Here is a 23,141-nt window from a genome sequence, read left to right on the forward strand (position 1 = left end):
TCTGGGAGAAAAGGCCAACACCCACCCATCTACAATCTCCTGTCAGGCAGTTGTAGAGAGCGATAAGGCCACCATGAGCCTCCTCCAGGCTAAACATTCCCAGCTCGCTCAGCTGCTCCTCACATCACATGCGCTCCAGATATATATATATATATATGTACATATACATATCTATTTATATTTATATATATTCATCTGTGTGATCCTGGGGCAATGCATTTTAAGGCAAAATGGGGCTGGGGTTACGACTGAGCACCCACAAATGGCCCTGCCAGGCCAAGCTGCCTGCGCTCGCCCAAAAGCTGCAGGCAGTGCCTCGGCCTTCGATGGGAAGCTGGGCAGGGAGCTGGGCCCTCACTGGTGGCCCGGCCCTGGCAGGGACGTGGTGGCAGGGGGAGGTGGAGGCTGGAGAGCGAGGGGAGGCAGGCGGAATGAGCCAGGTGGTGTGAGCAGAGGGAGCAAGGTGGAGGTGCAGGAATCCCTTAGGGCACCATCCTGGTGTTTTCACAGCGCCTGCTGGGTTCCCAGAGGGATGCCACACCCCATCTCCCCAGCCTGTGATTCCCCCATGCCCTGCTCAGTTCTCTGTGGGCTGTCCTGTTGGGACCAGTGTGGCCAAGGGGCTCCTTTCTCCCGCAGGCAGAGGCTGCCCTTCATCTGTGGTTCCTGGGACACGGTCCGTGGCAGCCGTTGTGTCAGCCTCACCAATGAGAGCCTTGGGGGACGGTGGGACATCTCGGCTGTTACGGGGTGCCGGCTGTGGCGGGAGCGGTGGTGGGACAGAGGGGGCTCGGCTGGGTGCCATCCGTCGTGGCAGGGCTTTGGGGCTGGCTGCCGGGGCAGGAGCCGAGCTCTGGGACTGGGCTACAGGGGGTGGCAGCATCGTGGGTCGGGCTGGAGCTGGGCGCTTGCCTGAAAAGAAACCTGGTCTGGGCTGGGGTACCCTCATCTGCTGTGTCTCCGCAGGGCAGAGGGGGCTCTGGTGCCAGCCATGGGTCAGGCAGGGGGGCTGCAGGCAGACAGATGGACAAACTGCCCCTTGCCCAGCTCCCATTCAACCCAACACTGGAGGACATACTATGTCCATCCCATGGTCCCACCTCAGCTGGATCTTGGCCATGCTACTCTCGCCAGAGGCCTTACCTCTCATTTGATAACAGGGACATTCCCAGTGCCCTTTTTGCAGGGAACAGCAGGACGAATGCTAAACTACAGGAGGTGGCATTCAGGGGTGTCATTTCGCAAGCGCTGTGCCATCTGGGGCACCCTGACCTTTGCGGGTGGTATCATCAGTCATCGTTGGAGCTGCTGGCCCTGCAACTTCAGGAGGTGGTTTGGTCAGCACTGGGGATGCCAGCTGGGATCTGGCCTCGGGTTCCCTCGATGTCCTGTGCAGAGAATGGGGCAAGTCATGATTTGGTTGGGCATGGTGGTCCTGGCCCCGAGGCCAGGCATCCACCTGCGAGGCTATGGCCCCTGGCCATCCCATGGTGAGATGGGAGAAGAACATAGGAAGAGCTGGGACAGCCAGTGCCCCTAGCTCCCAGAAGACTTACGTCTCTCCATCTGGAAGGTTGGGATTGCTGGCTGGAGAGGGCTTGGGGGTCAGCTCCTCCAATGGGGCAGCCTTGCTAAGTCCACTATTTGCAGGCAGTGTGAACAATCCCGAGACATTAAAATCTACCTCTGGGTGGGGAGAAGGGAGGAGACCCTGTGAGGAAGGACTTGCCGCCCAGGACAATGACCCCATTGCAGGGAGCCAGAGCAGCCCTCTGATTCGCTTCTCCTGGGGATGGAGAAATGTCCTTTTCCCTTCCTCTCCCCTTCACCATGTGCTGTGGCCCACCAAATGGCACCTTGGCCCTACCTCCAGGGAAGAGGGTGTCCACATTCTGGATGAGGGCTTCCACCGCACCCTGGATGGAGGAGACTGAAGCCAAGTCCAGTTGCATGGGGTCTCTGAGAGACAAGAATGGAGGAGACATCAAGAAAAGGGGTTTGGGGAATATTAACCCCAAATGGCTTTTCGTGTTCATTCCTGAGGGGCCAGCCAGCCCAGCCAAGGGGAATGGCAGGGTGGGAGATGGGCCTTGTTCCCTGTCCTGAGAACCCTGGTTTAGTGTTGGAGGCCAATGGTGTTGAAAACCATCCATGTCACAAATGCTTCAGGTCTCAGCCCTTTTCTCTGCTGCTTTGCAGAGTGGCTAAGAGGACACAGGGGACATGCAACTCAGGAACAAAGAAAGGACTTGAGGATGGAAGAGGTGCAGGTGCTTCAAACCAGCCTGAAGGCTGCTGGATCGGCCTTTCCCATGGCATTTGAGTTCGAGGCATGCGAGCTGGGCCTGGGAAGCTGCATCCCATTCCTCCAAACTGGACCTTACCCTCTGCTCTGCTGTGACCACAGCAGGTTTGGGCCCAGCACAATGGCGATGTTGCTGGGGGTCATTTTATTCACCTCCTGGTGTTCAGCCAGCTTGGCTAAAAACTTGATCAGATACCTGTGGGGTGAAAGGAGGGCGAAGATGTAGTATTCACGGATTTGAGGAGAAAATGGCTGCTACCAGTGATTCTTTGGGCCTGAAAAAGCCTCACTCCAGCAAAACACCTCAGATTGTTGTAGTTCTCTTGAGGCAGGCGGCTGCAGATGTCTCGCAGGCTTTGTACACGGCTGTCAATGTCCTTTAAGCTGCAAGAGAGAAGAAGGAGGAGTGGAGAGCTCAGCCTGCTCCCTATGGCAGAGAGGGACACAGTCGGCAAGGAGGAAGGCCAGTGCTCGCCACCCCATGTAGGCCGTAGCCCTGGGGACGGAGATGTTCTGCTTTTATTGGGCAGCTAAGGTAGGCATTCATGGAGGAGCTGTGTTCGCATTCCCCTGACATGGCAAATGAAGCCGAGCAGCCCTGCTTGAAGTGCTGGGAAAGATGGAGAGGGTTGACTGGGGCCTTTTTGAGACCCTCCATTCCACCCCAATGTCTGGACTCACCCGGCCACTTTGACCCATTCATCGTAGAGCTCAAAGGTCATCAAAGGCTGGGGTAGCTCCCGCAGGTAGGATTTCAGTGCACCTGGGAGGGGAGGGGGAGCAGCAGGGCTGGTGGCAGCTGGGGGATGGCAAGGACTGCCCAATCGTGTCCCCCCATCCCGCCTCACTGGCACCCACCAGCCACAGCGTGGGGATCTGAGTAAAACTCCTCCAGGGCATTGGAGCCACTGGCCAAGCTGCTCTTCAGCTTCCTCAGCACTGAGGCACCCGCTGCCAGCCGGAAGAGTCCCTGGGGATGGGGCGAGGAGGGAAGGGATGCACTTTGAGTTTGGGAGGGGTGCCTTTTTTGGTGGGAAGGTGGCGAGGTGGTCTGGAGCAGTCCCTACCTCCTCCCTCATGCCGGAGGCCAGCAGCATCATGACACAGGCTTCAATGGGCAGTGCGATCTCCCGGCCCAAGCTCTTGAGGTGGGTCTCTAGGGACACACCGAAGTACCCTGCTACTGGGGTGTCTGCACTGAAGGAGGGCTCTGGAAGAGGGAGAAGAATGTCAAGAGGGACAATGGTCACTGGGGCTATCCAACATCTGGCTGTGGCAACATCTCACTCCAGTCCAACTTAGCTGGCTAGGGGCAGAGACAGGGCAGGCAGTATCCTCAGCTCACCTCAGGCTGCAGTCCCCAACCCACCAGCCAAACATGGGAGAGAGCAGCAGATGTTAGTCAGGGGAAACATTTCTTTTCCAGCCTTGCTGGCCACACTTATACCCCCAGGCTCAGCTGCAGCCCTCTGGGGGCTGCATGGAGAGCCAGCAGGTACCTGACTGTCTGTGGCTTTCCCTTAGCTCTGCCAGAGCGGTATCCAGAGATTCCAGTGACTGCCGGTGGTAGTGGGCCTGGATTTCCAGCAGCTGCCAGATAGGGTATAGACAAACAGCACTCAGTTTGGCACCAGCCCCTCTCAGAGAGACACCCATTACCAGGACATTGTATCCTCATGCAGGCAGGGCAAAGAAAGCTGCTACAAGGACCCACTCGGGGTCCATGGGACTATATTTGTAGTGAGGGATAGAGGGTAAATTGGGGAGGGGGGTCACTGGGACAAGCCACTCTATTTGCAGTTGGTGCTAGTGGTGGTGTTAAGCGGCAGTGCCTGGAGCAAGGCCAGCTATAGGCATCTGTTGATTCCTCAGTCTGTTCCTTGCCCTGGGTGGGGGACTTGGTGCAGATGGGGACAAGGCTGGGCTCAGACATACCCCAGGAGACATTCACACACTGAGGAGAAGTGTGAGAGAGGACTTACTTGGATGAAGTAGCTGGCGTAGCTGTCCTCCTTGGTGGAGAAGTGGTAGAGGTCAGCCATGTACTCATCCTGGGAAGGGAGACACAGAGAAGAGCAATCTTCCATCCCCTCTCTGGCACCCGAGGAAGAGGAGACCCCTTCATGAAGCCTTTCATCTGGTCTGTGAGTTGTCTAGACAGGGTCCCTGAGTGTCATGGGAATTCCTCCTTGCCTCCACTGCTTGCGTTTGGGTAGTGGCAGCAACCTGCCCTATGATCAAGGTCCTGGCACAAGTGGCTCAGGGATAAGAGGTCCCTGCAGGTCCCTGCACCTTCAACTCCCGTGAGCTCATGACTTCTGCCAGACAAAGTGTGGGGCTTTCCAGAGAAACAACGTAGAAAAGGAGTAAGTTGGTGTGAAACTTTTTTGCCACCCAGAGCAGATCCTAGCTCAGCTGGTTCCCAGCCCAGCGAGACCCCATAAACTTCTCACATTAGCCTCTGGAGCTCCTCTAAAGCAGAAGCCTTTACTCTTTGAATCCTTTACTCTTTTTGTTCTCTGGGCCTGTGGCATCTCTCTGTTTCTGCTTGAGGGGCCTGTTCGCTCACAAAGGGCATGACATGCTGACTGGTTGCAACCCATGTCAGCGTGGGGTCACCTCAGACAAAACTGGTGGAGGGGATCAGGTCTGCAGCCCTGGACTGCCCCGTGGGGAAGAGGAAGTGGCATTCTCACCTTGCATTGTTCCACCTTCCTCTTTAACTCCTCCTCCTCTTCCTTCAAGATCTCCAGTTTGTTGGCAGCGGAAGATGCCCCTGGACCAGCACCAGCTCCAGTGCTGTTACTGGAGCTCTTGACAGCTTGGTTAAGCCTTTGGGGTGGTAGAGAAGAGGCACATTCATGGCCTCGGTGCCAGGGACATGGGGTGGGACAGATATGCAGACTCCTAGAGAAATCTGTCATGGCACAGGCTACCACTGGCAAGGCTTGGAATGGGGCAATCACAGTAGCACTAAGCAGCACCGGGGCACTTTGCTGCCTTTGACAGTGGCACTGCCCTTCTCTCTAGGGCTATGGAACCAGCAGCTCAGCCCAGAGCAAGGATGCACCTGCAGAGGGGATCTGGCTGAGTGCTCCCAAAAAGCTGTTGGAAATTCACTCCCCAGGGCAGTCATCTTCATCTCTTCCCCCAACCTGTCTGGGGGTTGTGCTCTGTATGCCCTGACCACCCAAGCTGCAGTGGGCCCCATACCGGCTCTTAATTGTGTTCCAGTCAGAAATCAACTTCTGGAGGGTCTTTTTGCGCTTCAGGATGATGGGAAGCTCCTCCTGGGGGATAGAGTGGCCAGAGTGAACAGAAGAGACTTAGAGACACAGAAAGGAGTGGTGAAATGGGAGTGTGGAGTTAGGAGGGCAGCCAGGACTACCTCACTGAGCTTGTTGAGTGGCTGCAGGACGTTGTGCTCCAGGGCAATCTCAAACTCGGCCAGGATTTTTGCCAGTGAGCTCTGTATGCAGCAGCCCATCTCCAGAGCTTTCCTGTGTGGGGACAGAGGTGAAACGACTGTGGGCTGGAGCCATGCCCCTCTCTGGCCCAGTACCCTGATATACCCACACCCATGTGGGACGTTAAGCCAACCCCTGGCCCTTCTCTGCAATGGGAGGCTGAAGGTGCTGGCTGTCCCCTCTCCCACTCCAGTGCCAGCATTTGCTCTTGGGACAGGGTTTGAGCCATGGGCACCCCTGACCCAAGACAGTGTCACTGCCAGGGTCTGGCATCTTTTGGGGTCACCCTGGCACTTTTTCCCCACCAGTACTTACCCGAGGCTGGACTCTGTGTCCAGTTCCTTGAAGCTCTCAGCCATCGTTGTGGACAGAGCCATCAAGGGTAGCTTCTTCTGCACAGAGCCGAGGATTTGGGAGAGAAGTGGTGACACCAACTGTGCCTGGCCACACTGTGGTGCTGCTCACCACAGGGCATCAGTGGGTGCCAGAGATTCGTAGGGGTTTGGGAAGGGAGATAGGCAACCAGGGTTGTCTATCTTTAAAGGATTATTCAATACAAAGAGACTGTTTCTTTCAGGAGTGTCCCAAATTAGTGATGGTTGAAAGGGTTGCCCTGCTCTGCTCACCCCAGGCTGCTGGTGGCCACTGCTGGCAATGGGACCTGGGCTGGGCACAGCTTTAGGCCACCCTTCAACAAATCTGGCAAAGCAGGGGCGTGGCATCCCATTCGCTGGTGAGGGACAGAGCTGGGGTGAGCACAGGCTGCAGTGGGAGGACTTTACTCACCACTCTTTTGTCCATCTCGGAGCCACACTGCCCCTGCAGGCAGGCTTGGAGCCTCTTGGACACACTGTGAGCTGCTCGCTTGGCTGGCTCGATCCTCTGCTCAATCTGGGGCAGAAAGGTGGGTCTGGGGAAGCCCTTTCATCAACCATGGGCACTTCAAGACCATCTCCCCACTACCTAGCTGTGGGTGCAGGTGGCCTGCCTGCTACAGCCCAAAGCATCCCTGGTGCAGGGAAAAGGGAACACAGTTCCTGGTCAGGATTCATCCCTCTGTGGGCAGCCTGGGAGGCCCTTTCCAGTGGCAGAAGCCTGCCCTTCCCTTAACGCCATGGTCCTGAAATCGCCCTCTGGCACACAGGCAGGTCCCAACCCCATGACTTGGATGTGCTGGCAGGGTGAGTGGCAGGCAGGAGTGGGACAGGTTCCCACGCCCAGACACAAGCAGACACATGCCTGACAGCCCAGCCCATGCCTTACCTGCAGCAAATCTTCTGACAGGAGCTCAGTTGCTTCTTGAGCTCTGCAGAGGAAGGAGAAAGAACCATCAGCAAATGGGGATGACCTCCACCCAGCCTCCTTGGAAAGGCAGGTCCCTATGCATCCTACCCACCTCTCTTTGGGCTCCCAGGAGCAGGAGACTTTGGCTATAGCCTGGACCACCAGACACAACGCTATGGGTAAAATGAGCCCACAGGGACAAGAGCAGCAGAAGCAGGGCAAAGGCAGCCAACACCCCCTCAGGCAGGGTTTCCAGTTCAGAAACCATTTTGACCTCAGTCAAAATGCCCAGATGGGGACAGGGTTTTGGAGATGAGGGCCACAACAGGAGTTGATCCTGACTGTCCATCTCTGCCCTGAAGGTGAATCTTCACAGGCCAGTGCAACCACTGGCTATGAGACCACTCTTGCCAGAGCAAGGATATCTTTGTGGTCAAGCTGGGGTCTGAGACCAACACCAGCCCCTCCAGAAACACCTACACAAAACCAGCTTTTGCTTGATTTTGCAGCAGGTGTTCGCAGCGAATCTAACAGAGGAAACTTATGGTTTGCATCAAATTCTGCTCAAAAGCAAATTCAAAACCCACCAGCCACTGAGACCCCCACAACTCCCTGATGCCTCTCATACAGGAAGACTTGCTTCAACAGCCTGCTGTCATTGCTATGCCCTGGGAACCCTGTTTGCTTTCCCTCTGCTGCTGCTTTTTCTCCAGTTCACGTTTCTCTCTTTTCACCACCTGCCAAAGCCAGTGTGGGACAAGGCTGTGGAGCTACAGGAAATGTGGGTGGTTTGGTTGAAGGCAAGCAAGATCACATGAGGTCATGGCCCACAGAGGAGAGGCTCTGCAGAGGGTGAAGAACTCTCTTGGACTCCATGAGCTGCCTGCCTGGCATTAAGCAAAAGGGAGGTGCGTCTAACATGGAGATGAGCAATCTGAAGGGAGGAGGGATGGTAAAGGGGGTTATGCTCCCCTCTGGGGAATACAAGAAGATCAAGAGGTCACCAGGATATAGGAGCTGCTTCTCTGTGGCCAATCTGCTGGGCTGGCTAAAGGACCTCTGTGGTCCAGAGGACATGTTGGTCCCGCTCAGCCACCCAGCACTGGGGAACCTGCGGAGGTGGCAGTAAGAAAGAGGGAGTGGGGGGGCTGGGGAGAGAGGGCCCAGCCCTGTAATTTCAGTTCTTGGTTTTGCAAGGGGAAAGCTTTGGAAAGCCAAAGAGAAAAATAAGGAAGCAGCAGATGTAGGATAGGGACAGACAGATTCGTGTTGAGCTGTAAGTCCTCCATGGGTCCTCTGAGGATCCCCATTCCTCTCCTCAAAGGGCATTTTGGGATGCCCATACTGCTGGGCTGGCTAAAGCCATGAGACACCCCAGACTAAGAGGGGAGGGCAAGTCCCAGCTCCTAATTCCTTCTAGTCACCACACAGCCGAGGGCATGTGGCTGGAAGGTCTTTTCCCATTGCCCCACATCCTGGGGAAGTCAAGGCTGGGAAAGCCATGTCTGCAGGTGGATGCAGTGTCTGTGGGCCCTGAGAGAAGTAGTTGGGCTTGGAGATCCCATCACTGCTGAGCAACACCAGCGCAGCCTTCCTTCCCACTGCCCCTCAGGTGCCAGGAGGTCACAACCTCTTGGCTTATGCTGAAGATGCTCTAAACTCAGGGTTATGCCCCCTTTTCCCAGGCCACTGTCACTAAGAAGCCAGTACAGTCCCAGCGCAAGCCCTCAAGGACCCATGTCCCTCTCCCTCTCAAGCCCTCCAGTACAGGTAATGCAGAAATCCTTACCGAGTGGCGATGTTGGGATGGGACAGCTGCTGCCGCATGCGATTAAACTGTCTTTTCATCATCTTGAAAGCTGGGAGGAGACCAGGAGAGCCACTCTGCTTGACTGTACCTGCTCAGCACCCCTCGGTAGTGCTTGGCATTGGATGCCAGCAGCCCCTCAGCTCCCAGGAGCTGCTTTGCTCTTTGCTTTTTCTTGGGGACCTTTCCCTCCTTACTCCTCTTCTTCCTCCTTTCCTCGTTCCCCCTTTTTCAGTTTCCCTAGCTGGTCCCCTTCCTAGTCCCTCCGTGGGGATGCCCTGCCTGCTTTTTCTTATCCTCCCTTGAACTCCTCTCTCTTGCTCCTTCTCTTTTTCTGAGCTTCCTTCCTCCTCCGTCCGCCCCTCTGCCGCAGATCAGGTAAGAGCAGTTCAGGGCTCCTGCTCCGTTCTGTGTTCCTGTCACCACCCCACAAGTAAAAATAACTTCAGCCAAGCCTTAAAGGGGAAATATTATTACAGCATACACATAACAAGGCAGGACAAGCACATGCCTCTGCCGAGCCCGAGTGAAGGGCCCACGCTCTCTTTCTTGCTCTCTGTCTCAGCTGGGGTGGTTCCCCCCCTTGCCTTGCCCACCACCAGCTGTGCCGCGGGGCAGCCCGTGCCGGTGCCAGCTGGCTGTGCGGTTCAGCGGCTGCCTGGTGTACTCCCTGCCCTACCCGGTCACCCACACTCTGCCAGCACTCCTCAGGCACCTCTCCATGCTCATGGGTGCTCCATCCTTTTCCCCTGCAACATATCCCCCTTGTCTTGACAAAAGTGGGAGAAGCAGCAAAGCCACCCCAAAGTGCAACCCCTCCTGCGCCCCTCACCCTGCGTTCCCTCCCTGCCTTCGCTGAGGCTTTCCGGAACCACTGCAAAGCTGTGGCAAACGGCAGTTGCCTTGTGTTTTGGGGAGGCCCCTTCCTCCCCGCTCCCCCTCTGCCAGCAGAGCTCCTCCGAGCAGGGCGGGTGGGCCCAGTGCAGAGCAGCAGCGCTTGCACAGTTGCACAGGGACCACAAACTCCCTGTTCTCAGGCTTGGGTGTTGCAGAGCTGCAACAAGGCTCAAGCTTTTTTTTTTCCTCCTTTGTCTAAAAGCATTCCCCTCGCACCACCACGACCTTTGGCCCTGGCTCCATGAGATGTGAACCTCACTTGCATCTAGGATTTTCCTCCTCCTACTCTAAGAGAGAGGAGAGGTTGCTGTTGGTGAGGTTACATGGCTGGCAAAGGAAGTAGCAAACGCAGCCCAAATGAGAAGCGGTCTGCTTGTGGGCAGAACAGGCAAGCAGAAAAGGAAAAAGAGGCAGAAGGGCCACTCCACCTGTGCCCCAAAGCCTAAGGAGCAGTAATTTGTGGGCTGCTGGGCTGTGCTTCTTGGTAAGGGTCAAGTCTCCAGTGAGTGTACAGCAAAATGGTGCTGGCAGCTGTTTTAAAGCAGGTATGGGGTGAGGGAGCACCACGCTCCCTGCCCAAAACACTAGGCTGCTCTAAACCTATGGCAGAGCACATCTGATCCCCTGGGCTCCCAACAGGCAGTGTGGTCACTTCCAGCACCTATTGCAAAGATCCAGCAAAGCCCTGCCCAGATCCTCCCTGGCTGCCCCAGGTGGCAGGCAGGCTCTTCCTCCCCTGCAGTGTCAGAGACCCACTCCCAGCCTCAGGCTGCTGCTTGCTAGAGCAGATCCCCTTCTTTGCACGCCTGCACTAAAACTGCCCCCCTGGAACTACTTCCAAGAAGCAGCTTGGGGGAAGAGGAGGAAGCGTTGCTAGCAGCAGTGGTATAAAGCTGTGAAAAGTCATGTGGGGCATGGGAGTGAGCTCAAGCCGTGCTTCCCATGGGCTGTGGGGCACGGATCCTTGCCCACCACCTCTCAATGGGGAGGGAAGTGGGCAGCACCCAGTTTGCAGCCTAGAAGCAATTGCTCTCAGAAAAGGAATTGAGAACTGCTGGGGGAATTCCACCATCCCAGCTCCCTGTTCCGGGGAGTGAGGAAATCACTGTACAAGGCTCTCCCGGGGTGACTGCAGGATGAACTACAGGATTGAATGCGCAGGATTTGAGCTGGAAAGGAGCCGGGGCAGGGTGCAATTGAAGTCCTTTCAGAGGTTAGGGAAGGTGAGGTGGTGAGAATATATTCCTTGGGTCAAAAGGCAGAGGGACAGGATCAGGAAAGAACTCTTTTATTTCCCATAAATACAGCTGATTCTTCGCGCCGGGCGTCTAATTTTAAATGTTTTGTTTCTTCCATTTACAGAATTCTGCACTGAAAATATATACAAGTCTATTCAAGAACCAAACAAGATCTGCAAGGAAAAAACCCATACAAAACCCTGAACAGACCAGAAAGGGAAGTAAGACACAGCAGAACCCCAGCACAAAGACCTTGCTTCCCCTTGTCCTCTACTGCTTGCTGTGTCCAGCATTGAGACACCTCTGCTGCCCCGAGCCAGGGAGTGTGAGGCACCCCACTTGTCTCCACCACACAAGCCTCCTTCTAGCTCTGACAAGCCGACACAGGGCACAGTTTGCCTCTGTTTTTTATGATCAGGCCCTCTCAAAACCAGCTTAGGGATGGGAAGCAGCTCCCACGGTCTCAGGTTCCACAGGGAATCAGGATTGCTTGGGATGTGCCATTCCCCAGTCTCCTCCATGCCTGCAGATCCCCGCTCTTGTGTCACAGTGATCAGGTGGCTGGAGCGAGCCCCCTCCCCGCCACAGGGAGCCAGGCCTGCCCTCAGCTGCGGGCAGGGGTGAGCAAGGCACAGCTGAACCCCCCTCCCCCCCCATACGCCCCCATGCAGAGCTTAGTGGTGATGGGCTGGGCTTCCATCTCCCCGGCTCCCAGCCCATCACCTACTGTGAGAAGACACTGAAGAGCTGAGAAAGCTCCCCAGCCCTCTAAGCTCTCCACTACAACCAAGGTGGAGGAAGACTAAGTGCTGCTTCCTCTCCCCATCTGTTAGGAGGCTGCAGGGAGACTCAACCCCTACAGTGTGCCCCGCTCCAGCCCCCATTCTTAAAGTTGCTATGATACATAAAATATGGGAAGAGTGTGGGCCACCCCGCTGTGGGGGTTCAGAACTCCAGCTGAAAGGGGAGGGGAAGGCACAGAGCAAGCCCTTCCCAGCCCTCAAGGTCCCACCCTGGGGCTCGCCTCCCACCAGCAGCTCTCTTAAGCAGCTAAGACAGAGATGTGATGATCACTCCCCCTGGTCCCCCCCAAAACAAGGGCATCTGCCTGCTCTCTGGTGCTGGAGAGATACCTAGCCGCTGTCCAGCCTTGTTCTATACCAGCTCCAGTGTGATCCCAACAGATAGGGAAACACTGGGGCCCAGCTCCAAGGAGGGGACAAGGGGGACAAGAGGGAGCACCATAGAGCACGAAGTAGCTGAAAAGCTGGGAAGTGCAGAGGGGGCAGAAAAGGAAAAGGATCTTCCTTTGCTAGCCCTTGCCCTGGGCTGAGGCTGTTAAAGCTCCCTGTCCTTGTTCCCCACTGCACCTAGAGCGGGAAAGCAGGGTTAGAAGAAAAGCTGGACAGACTGGGGAGGGAGTGTCATCTTCGGAAGAGCAGGGAAGGCAACTGTTCACACACATGAAGCTTTCCATTCCGCTCCTAGTCTTGGGGGATGAACATCTCCTGGCATCTCTGCTCTCCTCCTCGAGGCACGCTCCCTCGGGCCCTTGCCCGACTGCCTGGAGAAGAGAGCGTGAGCAGCAGCCCCCCACCCACCCTCCCATCTCCTCAGGCTGCTCCAGCCCTGCAGGGTTGGTTTCCCGAGGAATCTGCAGTGTAGTGCCTGCAACATTGGCTCTAGAGGTTTCCCCAGGACTCGGGTGGGGGAAACTGGTCCACGTCCCCAATTTCATTGTAGGTTTGCTCTCCCATGGTGAAGGTCAGCTTGTACCGTAGCCTCACTTTTTCCTGGAGATGGAGGAGAAAGGATAAGCAATCAGATGCAAGGGAAGAAAGGCATGAGGCACAAACCATTTATGTCTCTCAGACAATGCTAAGAGTAGAGGAAATAGGGACAGGGTAAGGAGGCTTTGCCTAGGCACCAAGACCAGCCTCTGCTTGTGCCCCAGGGCTGATGCTTTTACCTTCTGTGGGTTAGCAAGCAGCAGGACTTGGGTGATGGCACTGGGGTGGACAATGGGATTGAATGCTGGCAGCTCCGTGCCTGAGGGAGGCTGTAGTTTCACCTTCATTATCTACAGAGAGAGAAGAGCATCTCACATTCCTGAGTGACTTGGCAGCCAGAAGCTCTGCTCCTGTACTTGAGGAGCTCCCACTGTCAAGTCAAAGAGAAAAACATTGTGCTGGTTCCTGCTAATATGAAAGCAACACAACTTGCTCCCATCCCCACAGAGCTCTCCCAACCCACCCTGCCTTTCCTGCACAAGTAGAATCATACTCTGGCCCGGTCTGGGGACCTCAGCCCCAGCAGTTTCCTCACCTTGGGGACGGCAGACTGAAAGACAATGTTGCGGATGGGCTGCGGGGCCGTGCTGAGCATAGAAATCACCACCACAAGCACATCAGGCCTCTCAGGCAGGGCATCCTTAGCAAAGTGGAAGAGGACACGGAAGCCATGTTGATCATACACTGTCACAGGGAGGATGCTGCCTGTGGGAAAGGCATTGACAGGCAGCAGTCAGCCAGGAGGGAACTGGCCCCATCACCCAAACTCCATGCAAGTGACAGAGATAGCATTCCTCCTCAACCTCTACGAAATCCAACAAGCAAGAAGTTCCTTCACATTTCTCCCTTCCAAGTGTGCAGGGTTTGTTCCCCCCACGCCCGCCCCCCTCTTTTTCCCCAGCTCACTGGGTTTGATTGATTCCAGAGGCACAGTGATGTTGGTCAGTGAGATCTCCCGGGGCAGCGCAGTGGCAGGAGGCCGCGGTGGGACTGCAGTACTTCCTGCTGGTGTGCTGGCAGCTTTTGGAAGCATAGCAGGGGCAGGCAGCTCTGAGGTCAGGGGCAGCGTGGGGTTAGGGGAAACACTCTGGAGCACAGGTGGAATGCTAGGATTGTGGGCTGTGGTGCCAGAGCTGCTCCTGTTCTGCAGATCCCTCAGGGTGAGCCGAGGGGGTGGCTGCTGCTTCTCCCTGTAGGGAAAGAGCAAGGAGTGAAACAGGGCACTGAAACGCTGTGTCTAGCACCCCAGAAACGGAAAAGATGGGGAGACTGCACTACCCTTGCTTACCATCGCACTTGTTGAGACTCTGGAGGCAAAGACTGCTGCAGCAGAGTCTTGCCCAGGAGGTCCAGGTCATCCAGGCCACTGCTGCTAGGAGAAGGTTTGGGGGAGGATGCACCAGCATCTGCTTTGACTGGTGGTGTTGCTGTGATAGGGGTGATACCGACCTCATTGCTATCTGATGACTGAAAAAAGAATGCACAGGAGAGCCCTCAAAGCACGACTGCATATCAGCACCGACCATAAGATCTGGGATTTTTCCCTACTTCTTCATTTGTTGCTTTTACTACCCTCCCCACCCTCTGCCATGGCTCCCAGCATGTTACCTGGAAGCTGTTCCAGCCACTGGTGTCACTGGCCTGGGCAGCATGCGGTGCTGGGTCATTCAGGCCTGCCAGGAGTAAAAGCAAACATGCAGCTTAGCTACCAAGTGGGTAAGAGCAATAAACGTGGCCTGAATAAGAGAGACCAAGTAGGGCAGAACCACCAAGGTAGTCTCCATCTCTGGCCCCCATCCTTGCATGGGGGAGAGCCAGGAGGGTGACAGTAGTTTTTTCTGTCCAGAGATCCTCATTTGCAGTCTAGTTCTCACTGCAGTTGGCAGAAAAGTGAATACAACTGGGCTGACAAGTCTGGCTGACCACGCTGTCTACTTCATGCTATCGTACTCAAAGCACTTGTCTTGGCAAACAGACGCCTTGTTGGGCAAAAAAGGACTCGAGACTTCTAGGATTGGCTCCTCACAAGATTTCCATGTGAACAGTTCTGGAAGTCCCATGCATCTGTTGTCAGCTCGTGACTTCAACAGCAAGCAGTAAACATGAGGAGCTGAGGGTGACCCACCCTTGTGATCCCATCTGGGGACAGCTGTTGCATCATGCTTGATTTACCTGCCAGGTCAGTTTTCCCAGAGCAAATCAGTGGGCACATCCCTGCAGGCTCTCTCTGACTAGACAGGAAAACACCATGGGACTGAAGTTCAGAATCACAGCAGGGTCTTTCCCTCATGCTAAATGAGGGACACCTCTTTGTCTTTTATTATTCACCTCTCCCAGAGCTCTTTATTATTCATGTTGCTGCCACAAGAACCACCCATGCAGACTAGCCAGAGTTAAGGAGAGAATAAAGAGCTTTTGCTCTATATTTCTCACCCAAAGACATTAGTTCATCATCCAGCAAGGAGACAGAGCCAGCCTGGTCAGGCACAGGGACTGCTGAGCCACCTGAAATGGTGGGCAAGGCTGAGTAGGAAGGGCATGTTACTGGAAGCTCTAGGCCAGACAGATCCAGAAGCGCTGAGGCACTGCCTGCAAAAAAAAAAAGGAAGCAGCTCAGAATCAAAAACTTTACCCAGTCCTTATGCAGTGTGCTGAGGCCAGTTCCCATCCTTCTGCACATCTGTGAGAGGGAAAATGCCCTGCTCTCCCTTCCAGTTTCCCCTCTTCATGCATCAGTCACCACCACACATCGTTTCCTCATCTCACCAGCACCACTCTGCTGCAGGTTTCACCTTTCTGTAACTTCTATAACTTCTATATAGCTATAACTTCTCTCAGTCTCCTCTTACACTGCAGGAAACCAGCAACAGAGTCACTCTGCTTGATGTTCCTGTCCCCAGTTTCCCGAATCTCCTCACCTCGAAGGGGACCAGCCACTGTTTCCCCATTGACCTCTTCTCCCCGTACAAGCTGCTTGTAGAGATTGATCACCTGTGTTAGATTGTCATTGGCTTGCAGGATCTCCGCTGAAATGGAATAGGTGGGAACTAAGTTTGGAAATAGTCAAGACAGTGACTTTTATACCCTGATTCTGTCTATTCCTTCAAAGCAAGGCCCAAGGAGCTGCAGGTACCCGCTACAGAGAGAGAGTGTTTGCCACTGCTGCTGCAGACTGCACCAGGGTACACTGACACCTCCACAGCAGTCTCAGCAGGAATGAGAAAGGCCAGATGTGTTTACCCAGAGCTTCATCATTGTCTTCTGTGTCACTGGCAAGGCGGAAAAGCATGGGCCTCATGCGCTCGCAGCGCTGATAAAGTTCCTGTGGGAGAGGAGAAAAGGGTGCTGAGGTAAGCAGCAGGACGCTCAGCTGGGGCTACAAAATAGGCAGGAGGATGCAGGGGATAAGGGTCACCCATTTCTGCTATGCCTAGGGAAGATGCTGGGATGGCCTTCCCTCACCTTCATTAGGTCCTCGTTGCTTTCCGTTGTCTCCCCCTTGCTGTAGTTTGTCACCATCTCTGTCAGCAGCTTCACATTGTTGTTCACCTCCTCAATGGCATTCACTCTCTTGGAGATCTTCTCCATGCGCTTCTGGTCCTGGAGGGGAAGCACATGGGGAAGGATGTCCTTGCTCTTGGCTATAACTTGGAGAGGAAGCCAGTCAACCATCAACTCCCTGGTCTAAGGCACAGCAATACTGCCCTCAAAACAGCTCCCACTCCAGTGAAAAACTCCAGCTTATCTCTGGGCTATAACATGCCAAACAGGGAAGGAACTGCTGCAGATCTAGTGCTGCAGCAGCAGGACTTGGGCCACAGAATGCACACAGAGCCATTCCTCCAAGAAGCCAAGGAATGGCAGAAATCACACATGGACTCCTTAGCAGTTGCTGCAGCGAAATTCTGGGCAGAAGCTCTGTATGTCTGCATGAGGTCACAGAGCTACTGCTCCTTTAGTGCCAACCATCACCATCCAGACCATGTCCCCCCCCAGTTTCCCTCTTTCCCAGCCACACCTCCTGAACCATCTCCTTGATGAGCTTGTTAGCAGCCCGGAGGTCCTCAGGATGGGAACTTTTCAAGAGCCGAGCCAGTGTCTGCAAAAGAAAAGGTATCTCTGAGCCCAAGCTGAGGGACAGCAGCCAGAGTCACTCTTGCTACCCTAGAGCCAGGAGCTCTGACCCAAACCTGTATCTGGCAGAGGCAGTGGACAATGCCAGTTGTTTAGAAATCCCAGCCACAGGAGCTATCAGAGACAAGGCAGAGAAGAAATACAACTGGCCTTCCTTTTCCCTTTATGGTTCTGGTTATATGAGACTGGTCTTTCCCTGAAGATTCCCTGCGTTTAAACCCTGCTCCTACCTGCCTGTCACCCACCCGGAGAGTCTGCAGTGCAGCAGCACTAGTACCGAGACAGAGAAAGCCTGGTTTGTGCAGGAATTCCCATGGGATTGCAATGGACTAAGACCTCTTCACATGCCTCTTTGTAGGTGCAATTGGTGAAGACGGAGAGCTCCTACTTTCTCTCCACAGTCAGTGAATAGTCCCACTGGCCACCTATAAATCCTCATCTTCAGACTCTTAAGCCATGAAGGCAAAATGTATCACCTATAGCAAACAGGCCACAGAACTAGACCCAGAGTAGCCCAATACTTGTTCAAATGTATCAGCACTGATAATGCTGACACAATTCTGATGGAAAGACAACAAAGGATAGGTCCAGGAGGGTACAAGTAGTTGGGCAATAAGCAGATTGCAGTGCTGGGGGTGGGGAAGAGATAGCAGCAGCATCTGGGGCTGGGATTTAGACCCTGTGGCCAGGTAACTCAACTAAGTGCTCCAAAGGTCGAACAGACCCACATGCCCCACCTCTGTCCGTTTCCTTTGTCGTGATTTTGGAGCAGTCCCTCAGCATTCCTGTGATGCATTTTCTGAAGGACAGCACGTGGAGCAGGGACCTCAACCCTTTCTGGATCTCCTTATTAGGGGGACATGAGATACTGGAGCAGGAAGATACTGCCTACTGTCCCTTTCCTTGCACAGAGCCCTCACCTTGGATTTTTCTTCATCATCAAAGATGATGTTCTTGGGCCGAGGAGGAGGCAGCGGAAAAGGAGCATCATCAGGTAGTTTTGGGTCACACTTCACAATTCCTACAGTAGACACCAAAGCAGAGATCAGCAAAACTCACCCACACTCAGGGATGGCACTGCCACCCAGGTTTTTTTCCCTCATGGCCCACCAAACCCAGCTGGGACTGATGGTGTGTGGGTTTGCTCTTGTTACCCAGGATCCTGGATTGTGTTTTCATGGAAGAACTGCCCTTCACTCCCCATAAATATCCTCTCTTAGAAAACCCCAGCATCTACGGCCAAAGCGCTCGCAGCCCTTCAGCCCCAGACCTTTCCAGGCCCCATCTCCCATGGGAGGAAGCAGATGTGCCCTCCAACCCAGCAACTTGGACCACCAGCAACTCCCTCTGCCCACCTAGGAGCCCCAAGGTACCTAGTCCTTCTCCTGACCCTAGTGCTGAGCCAGACTGACAGATGTTGTGGCTCTGGGCACAGGGAAGGGAAAGCTGGTTTCAGATTCTGTCCAGACAAAAAACATCCATCCACCTTCCCCTTCTAGATCACTGCCTCTCACCTTGTTTCTTCAGCATCTGGTAGGCTTCTGAGATCTTCACCTCATGTGGCAACCCTAATGTCCAGCTGTACATCAGCTCCAGGATCTTTGACTTCACTTTTTCTGGTGTCCGGCTGCCAAGATACTAGAGGAAGAGAAAAGAGGTGGCTTGAAGCTGATCTGAGCTGTTGCAAGCTTGGCCTGTTCCTCTCCTCCCACCCCCCAGGAGAAGTGAGACCATTCCTACGGCACACGGAGGAGGAAAGAGGAAGCAAGCAGGGAAGCTCACGAGGGCCTTGCAACACATCCTACATTGTGCCTGGTTTCCACAACAGGAAAACAAGAGGTGTGAGAAATGGTGTAATAGTGGCCCCTTAGTAACATACAAGGACAGGTGGGAAGGCTCAGGCAGGTCTCTGTCCCCTCGTGAAGAAAAGGGTCCTGCCAACAGAAGCTGCTCAGCAAGGAAGCCCTTGAGAAGGGGAGACAACAAGGCTGGGAGAGGAAGGTCTGTGGGTAATGGTTTACAAGGCAGGGCCCAGTGCCTGGCATCCTTTAGAGCAAGGTGAGCCCCAGGCGATCACTACCCAGCAGGGAGATACCCAAATGCTACAGCTCTCCTCCTGCCATGCAATCATCCTTTACCCTTCTCCCGTGGGTCTGCTGGGAGTTCTGGTAGTAGAAACAGTGCATGTGCCACCAGAGGCTAGTGGCTTAAGGCAGAGGACATGCTCTAGGGTGCCAAGCAAGAGGACTTTAGGATGCTGCTGTCACTCTTCCTGGTTATTCATCACTGCAGATCACAAGCTGTGACTGGCAGACAGAGGTTTTCCTTAGTCATATTTAGTCTGTGTTCCCTTAACCCTACACTTGCTGGTGTTCACTGCCTTGACTGAATAGGGGAGCACACACAGCTTGTTCTGCTGCAGGAACAGCAGCATCAGCGGAGGAGCAGGTAATGACCTGGTCCTTCAGATGGACTCGCCAGAACACCACTGACCAGGCCTGGGCTTGTCCTCCCTGAGTGTCTCAGTCGGGTTGGGACATCCCAAAGAGACACGGTCAGATGTCAGAGCTGGGGGAGGTTCCCAAGCACACGCAGCACAGAGCCCAACAGCGATGTAAGAAGGTGACTCCAGGCACGCACGTGAGCTCAGCTGTCTCACAAAAGCTGGCTCTCAGCTTCCTACATCAATAATCAGTCTGGGGCAGAGGGGTGAAAACTCACCTTCCAACCAGGAAACTCAGCAGGGAACAAGGACCAGATTTCCTACTAACACTGTTTTCCCCACACCCCAGTGAGTGTCTGGCCTTTCTGCTCAGCCACCCCTTTTTCCCAAAGCCCTCCTGCCACCAGGAATCCCCTCCAGCACGATGCCCTGAGACCCACCTTGGGTGACACCACCTTGATGAGCTCATTGAGGAAGCGGAACTTGCCCACCTCGTCATGGAAGCGTTTGCCACAACTCTTCATACAAGACTCCAGCACCTGGGAAGAGGGGACAGGTGAGTCCCAGCACGCAGGCAGCAGCAGGATCAGGAGGCAGCTCCCCGCTCCTTCTCCTTCACCAAGTCTGGAGCCTGTGGCTACTGTCACAGCAGCAGAGGAACATCTATCCCCCCCTGGGTGGTCAAGCACCCTCCCACAAAAAAACAGGTTTCCTCTTTGGAGCCAGTTTTTGCAGAGATGGCTCAACAGCCCATGGAAGGGATACCCAGGCTTTCACAGTGCAGATCCACAATGTGATTAAAAACCATAGAATCATTTAGGTTGGAAAAGACCAACAAGACCATGGAGTCCAACCATTAACCCAGCACTGCCAAGGCCACCATAACAAAAACAAAAAAGCTTCCTATCAACTTCAACAGGATACGGTCCTAGGAACAAGATCTTCCCAAGGAACCTATCCTGACTTGTGGAACCACCTTCGCTCCCTCTCCCACCCGAGGGCCCAGGTGCTCCAGGGCTTTCTCAGATGGAATTCAAAGCTTCCCATGCTTCTCCAGTGAAGACGGAGCACCTCCACACCCTGCCCCTCCATGTAGTTCTACCAGCCTGCAGATGCCCTTACCGTGAGGGCCTGGATAGCTTCCCATTCTTGTGGAGACTGGATCTTGTGGGCAAGAAGTCGGGTGGCAAGTGGAGGACTGGAAGGAGTAAGGAGAAAAAAAAAGCTAGGCAGTTATTGATGAAAAGCCTGATTTCTGTCTTCCTGCCTGGGAATCCAGGGATGAAAAGCATGCTGCAAGTTGAAGACATTGATAAGGCACCAAGACACCTGGAAACCCAGGGGTACCTTCCATTAGCGGACCAGGACCCCCCCACCTGCCCTACCCTGAGGGCCTTTGTGCCTTTTCAGCTCTTGGGACTGGAGCCCATTAGATTTTACTGTGTGAAGAATCACAACCAGGCTTGTGATCTGGAGCATGCCTGAGGAAAGGACGAAGCACTTACCCCTCCAGCTCCTTATTGAGCTGCTCACAGAATGCATTGATACCATCCCAGTCCAGGTCCTTGTTCAGGGGGTTTGTTGCTTTGTCTGCGGGTGGGACGAAAGGACGGTAAGAAAAACCTCCCCAGGCGAGGGGCAACGTCGATCTCACTCCCTCCCTGCCAGCTCCACCAGGTGCGGTGGTGGGGAACGGTGAGGGAGGAGAAACACGCCGGTGTGCGCTCGCCCCTTCCCGTGGCCGCCCTGTGCACAAACTCCGGCCCCCTCCTCCCTGCTGACCCCGTGCTCAGGCAACACCGCCCCGGGCTCGAAGCAGCCGCCGGGTGCGCCCACACCCACCCCCCGCGCGGGGCCAGAGCCGCCGCCCTCCCCACCCCGCTACGCGCGACCCCCGGCGCCCCCTCCCGCACAGCCCCCCGCAGGCCGCGCTAGAGGGAGCGGCGGGGCGGTCGCACTCACTGATGCGCGCCTCCAGCGTCTCGGGCTCCATGCCGGGGCCCGCGGCTGCTCAGCGGGGCAGCGCCGCCCCGCCGCCCTCCCGCCGGGCCCGGAGCACCCGCGCCATGGAGGGCCCCGCTCCCTCTGCCCACCGACACCCGGAAGTCGCCGGCCCAGAGCGTCGCCCCGCCGCCAGCGCGCCCCCTGCCGGCGCGCGTCCCCGCTCCGCCATGGAGCTCAGCTGCGCGGGGGAAGGAAAGGCGCGGGGGGAAGAAGGAAGCGGAAGGCCCTCCCGGAGAAGGGCACGGAGGGCAGGCGAGCACGGGGCGGGGCGCCGAAAAGCGGCCGCCGCGCGGGAACCACAGGGCCGGCCCTCCCCGGAACAATCCGCGTACTGGCAGATGAAGCCATTTCCGGCGAGGAGACCGGGCACTTCCGAATGACGGCACGCGGCGTGTCCTTTCAAAGGACACGGGCTCGCCGGGTACGGCGCATGCGCAGTGCGCCCTCGCCCCGGGGACGGGGGGGGGGGGGGCTGGCGCGGTGCCGGCCCGCAATAAATATAGTACAATATAAATATAATATCAGTGCTAGTAAGTGAGCTCCCCTGCCGCGATCTTTACGTAGCAGGTGATCTCCCGGCCTTGCGCCTCGCTGAGCAGCGTGCGCGTTGGGGGGTGTCGGTGGAGCCCTGGGAAGAGCCGGAGGGTTCCAGGAGAACGAGCTCCGTTCGCCCTCGTTTTCCTCGTGGCTCTGGCAATCTAGAACAGCGCCAGCTGTGACACCTGACACCGCCCGCTTGCTCTGTGCTCCGGTGGCCCTGGCAGGAGCGGCGCCTCTGCTCCGTGACTCGCTCGCTGCCTTTATTGTTTACTTTCCGGCGCTTCAGACAGCGCTTTGGAAGGGGCGAGCTTTGGGTGAGCCTCAGCCGGCCCCTGTGCGAGGAGTGCTCTGTAAGGGTGTCGGCGGTGGTGCTGGGAGCTGGGGCTGCCGCAAAACCGCGGCGATAAGAGCACAATGCAGCCCATTCAGTGCAGCCTGTTCGGCGTTCCAGCGTCTGATCCTGGAGACAGGCGTCTGAGCCGGAGCCGTCCCGTGCTGGGTTACTCATTTACAGTGCTAATCCCGTGGTTGATGAAGGAACTGCCCTGTTGTCACACCTAATGGCTTTTCCTTATGGATAGCCATTGTTTCGGTGGGGATTTTTTGGCCATTAAAAAGCACTTTTTTTGGCGCCTGAATGTAGTTCTTTTTTTAACTGTTACTGCCTTGCATCACAAAGCCCTTTTTAAGCACCTTTCATAGAAAATTGCGACATCCTTCCCTCTGCTCTGTTCAGGCACGTTTAACACGGGTTATTTTAATCTTGTGAGTCACCCTTGCCTGTCAGTACTACCTCTTTGATTTTTCTGAGAATCCTGAAGTCATCTTTAGGAGCCCTCCAGGTCGTGTACGATCTGCATAGGAGGCATGCATGCCTTTTCTCCATCCCCCACAGCGATGCCTCTGAAGGAGGGGTTTTGCAGGCTGGTGTTTTACACAGCCCCTTTGCTCAGGTTTCGGTATGTCTGAGTCTCAAGCTTGTTTGTTTTCCTCCCTTTGGCAACACCCAGTAGTTAGCAAGTCCAGGATGAATGGAAGGCTGCACCTCTTTTCAGCGGGTTGCAAACAATGGAGAGTGAACTCGTGCATAACAGTCCTGTCAGCAGCGACCTTGCCTTCATTTCTCAGAGATTTAGAAGTCTCTTTCCCCTTTGGTTACATCTGCTTTCCATATAACAAGGACCCTAAGTGCAACAGAAGGAAAGGGAGATCGGGGTCTGAATCTTGCTCCC

At 55.3% G+C, this 23,141-nt stretch overlaps 2 protein-coding genes across 2 annotated transcripts; both read right to left on the reverse strand.

The window, feature by feature from the left end:
* Positions 1 to 477: 477 nt before the first annotated feature.
* Positions 478 to 9,620, reverse strand: SH3BP1 (SH3 domain binding protein 1). The gene is made up of 18 exons (XM_027879475.1): positions 8,846 to 9,620; positions 7,036 to 7,078; positions 6,559 to 6,663; positions 6,088 to 6,164; positions 5,694 to 5,805; positions 5,519 to 5,595; positions 5,002 to 5,137; positions 4,288 to 4,356; positions 3,805 to 3,895; positions 3,373 to 3,515; positions 3,164 to 3,275; positions 2,987 to 3,068; positions 2,609 to 2,689; positions 2,385 to 2,501; positions 1,868 to 1,959; positions 1,557 to 1,686; positions 1,273 to 1,388; positions 478 to 912 (listed from the first exon to the last, which is right to left on the reverse strand). Exons 1-18 carry the CDS (start codon positions 8,905 to 8,907, stop codon positions 578 to 580), a joined length of 1,980 nt encoding a protein of 659 aa, XP_027735276.1. The 5' UTR covers positions 8,908 to 9,620; the 3' UTR covers positions 478 to 577.
* A 1,412-nt stretch (positions 9,621 to 11,032) lies between these two features.
* GGA1 (golgi associated, gamma adaptin ear containing, ARF binding protein 1) lies at positions 11,033 to 21,436 on the reverse strand. Its single transcript, XM_027879470.1, has 17 exons — positions 21,328 to 21,436; positions 20,871 to 20,955; positions 20,488 to 20,563; positions 19,806 to 19,904; positions 18,437 to 18,560; positions 17,843 to 17,943; positions 16,807 to 16,887; positions 16,251 to 16,388; positions 16,029 to 16,110; positions 15,707 to 15,814; positions 15,222 to 15,377; positions 14,397 to 14,461; positions 14,077 to 14,255; positions 13,695 to 13,978; positions 13,324 to 13,493; positions 12,968 to 13,078; positions 11,033 to 12,791 (listed from the first exon to the last, which is right to left on the reverse strand). The coding sequence occupies exons 1-17, from the start codon at positions 21,356 to 21,358 to the stop codon at positions 12,681 to 12,683; spliced, it is 2,001 nt and encodes a 666-aa protein (XP_027735271.1). The 5' UTR covers positions 21,359 to 21,436; the 3' UTR covers positions 11,033 to 12,680.
* Between the last annotated feature and the right edge of the window lie 1,705 nt (positions 21,437 to 23,141).

This window comes from Empidonax traillii, unplaced genomic scaffold, assembly GCF_003031625.1.
Source record: "Empidonax traillii isolate 1590-97213 ecotype Southwest subspecies unplaced genomic scaffold, ASM303162v1 scaffold55:size2822071, whole genome shotgun sequence".
Taxonomy (NCBI): Eukaryota; Metazoa; Chordata; class Aves; order Passeriformes; family Tyrannidae; genus Empidonax; species Empidonax traillii.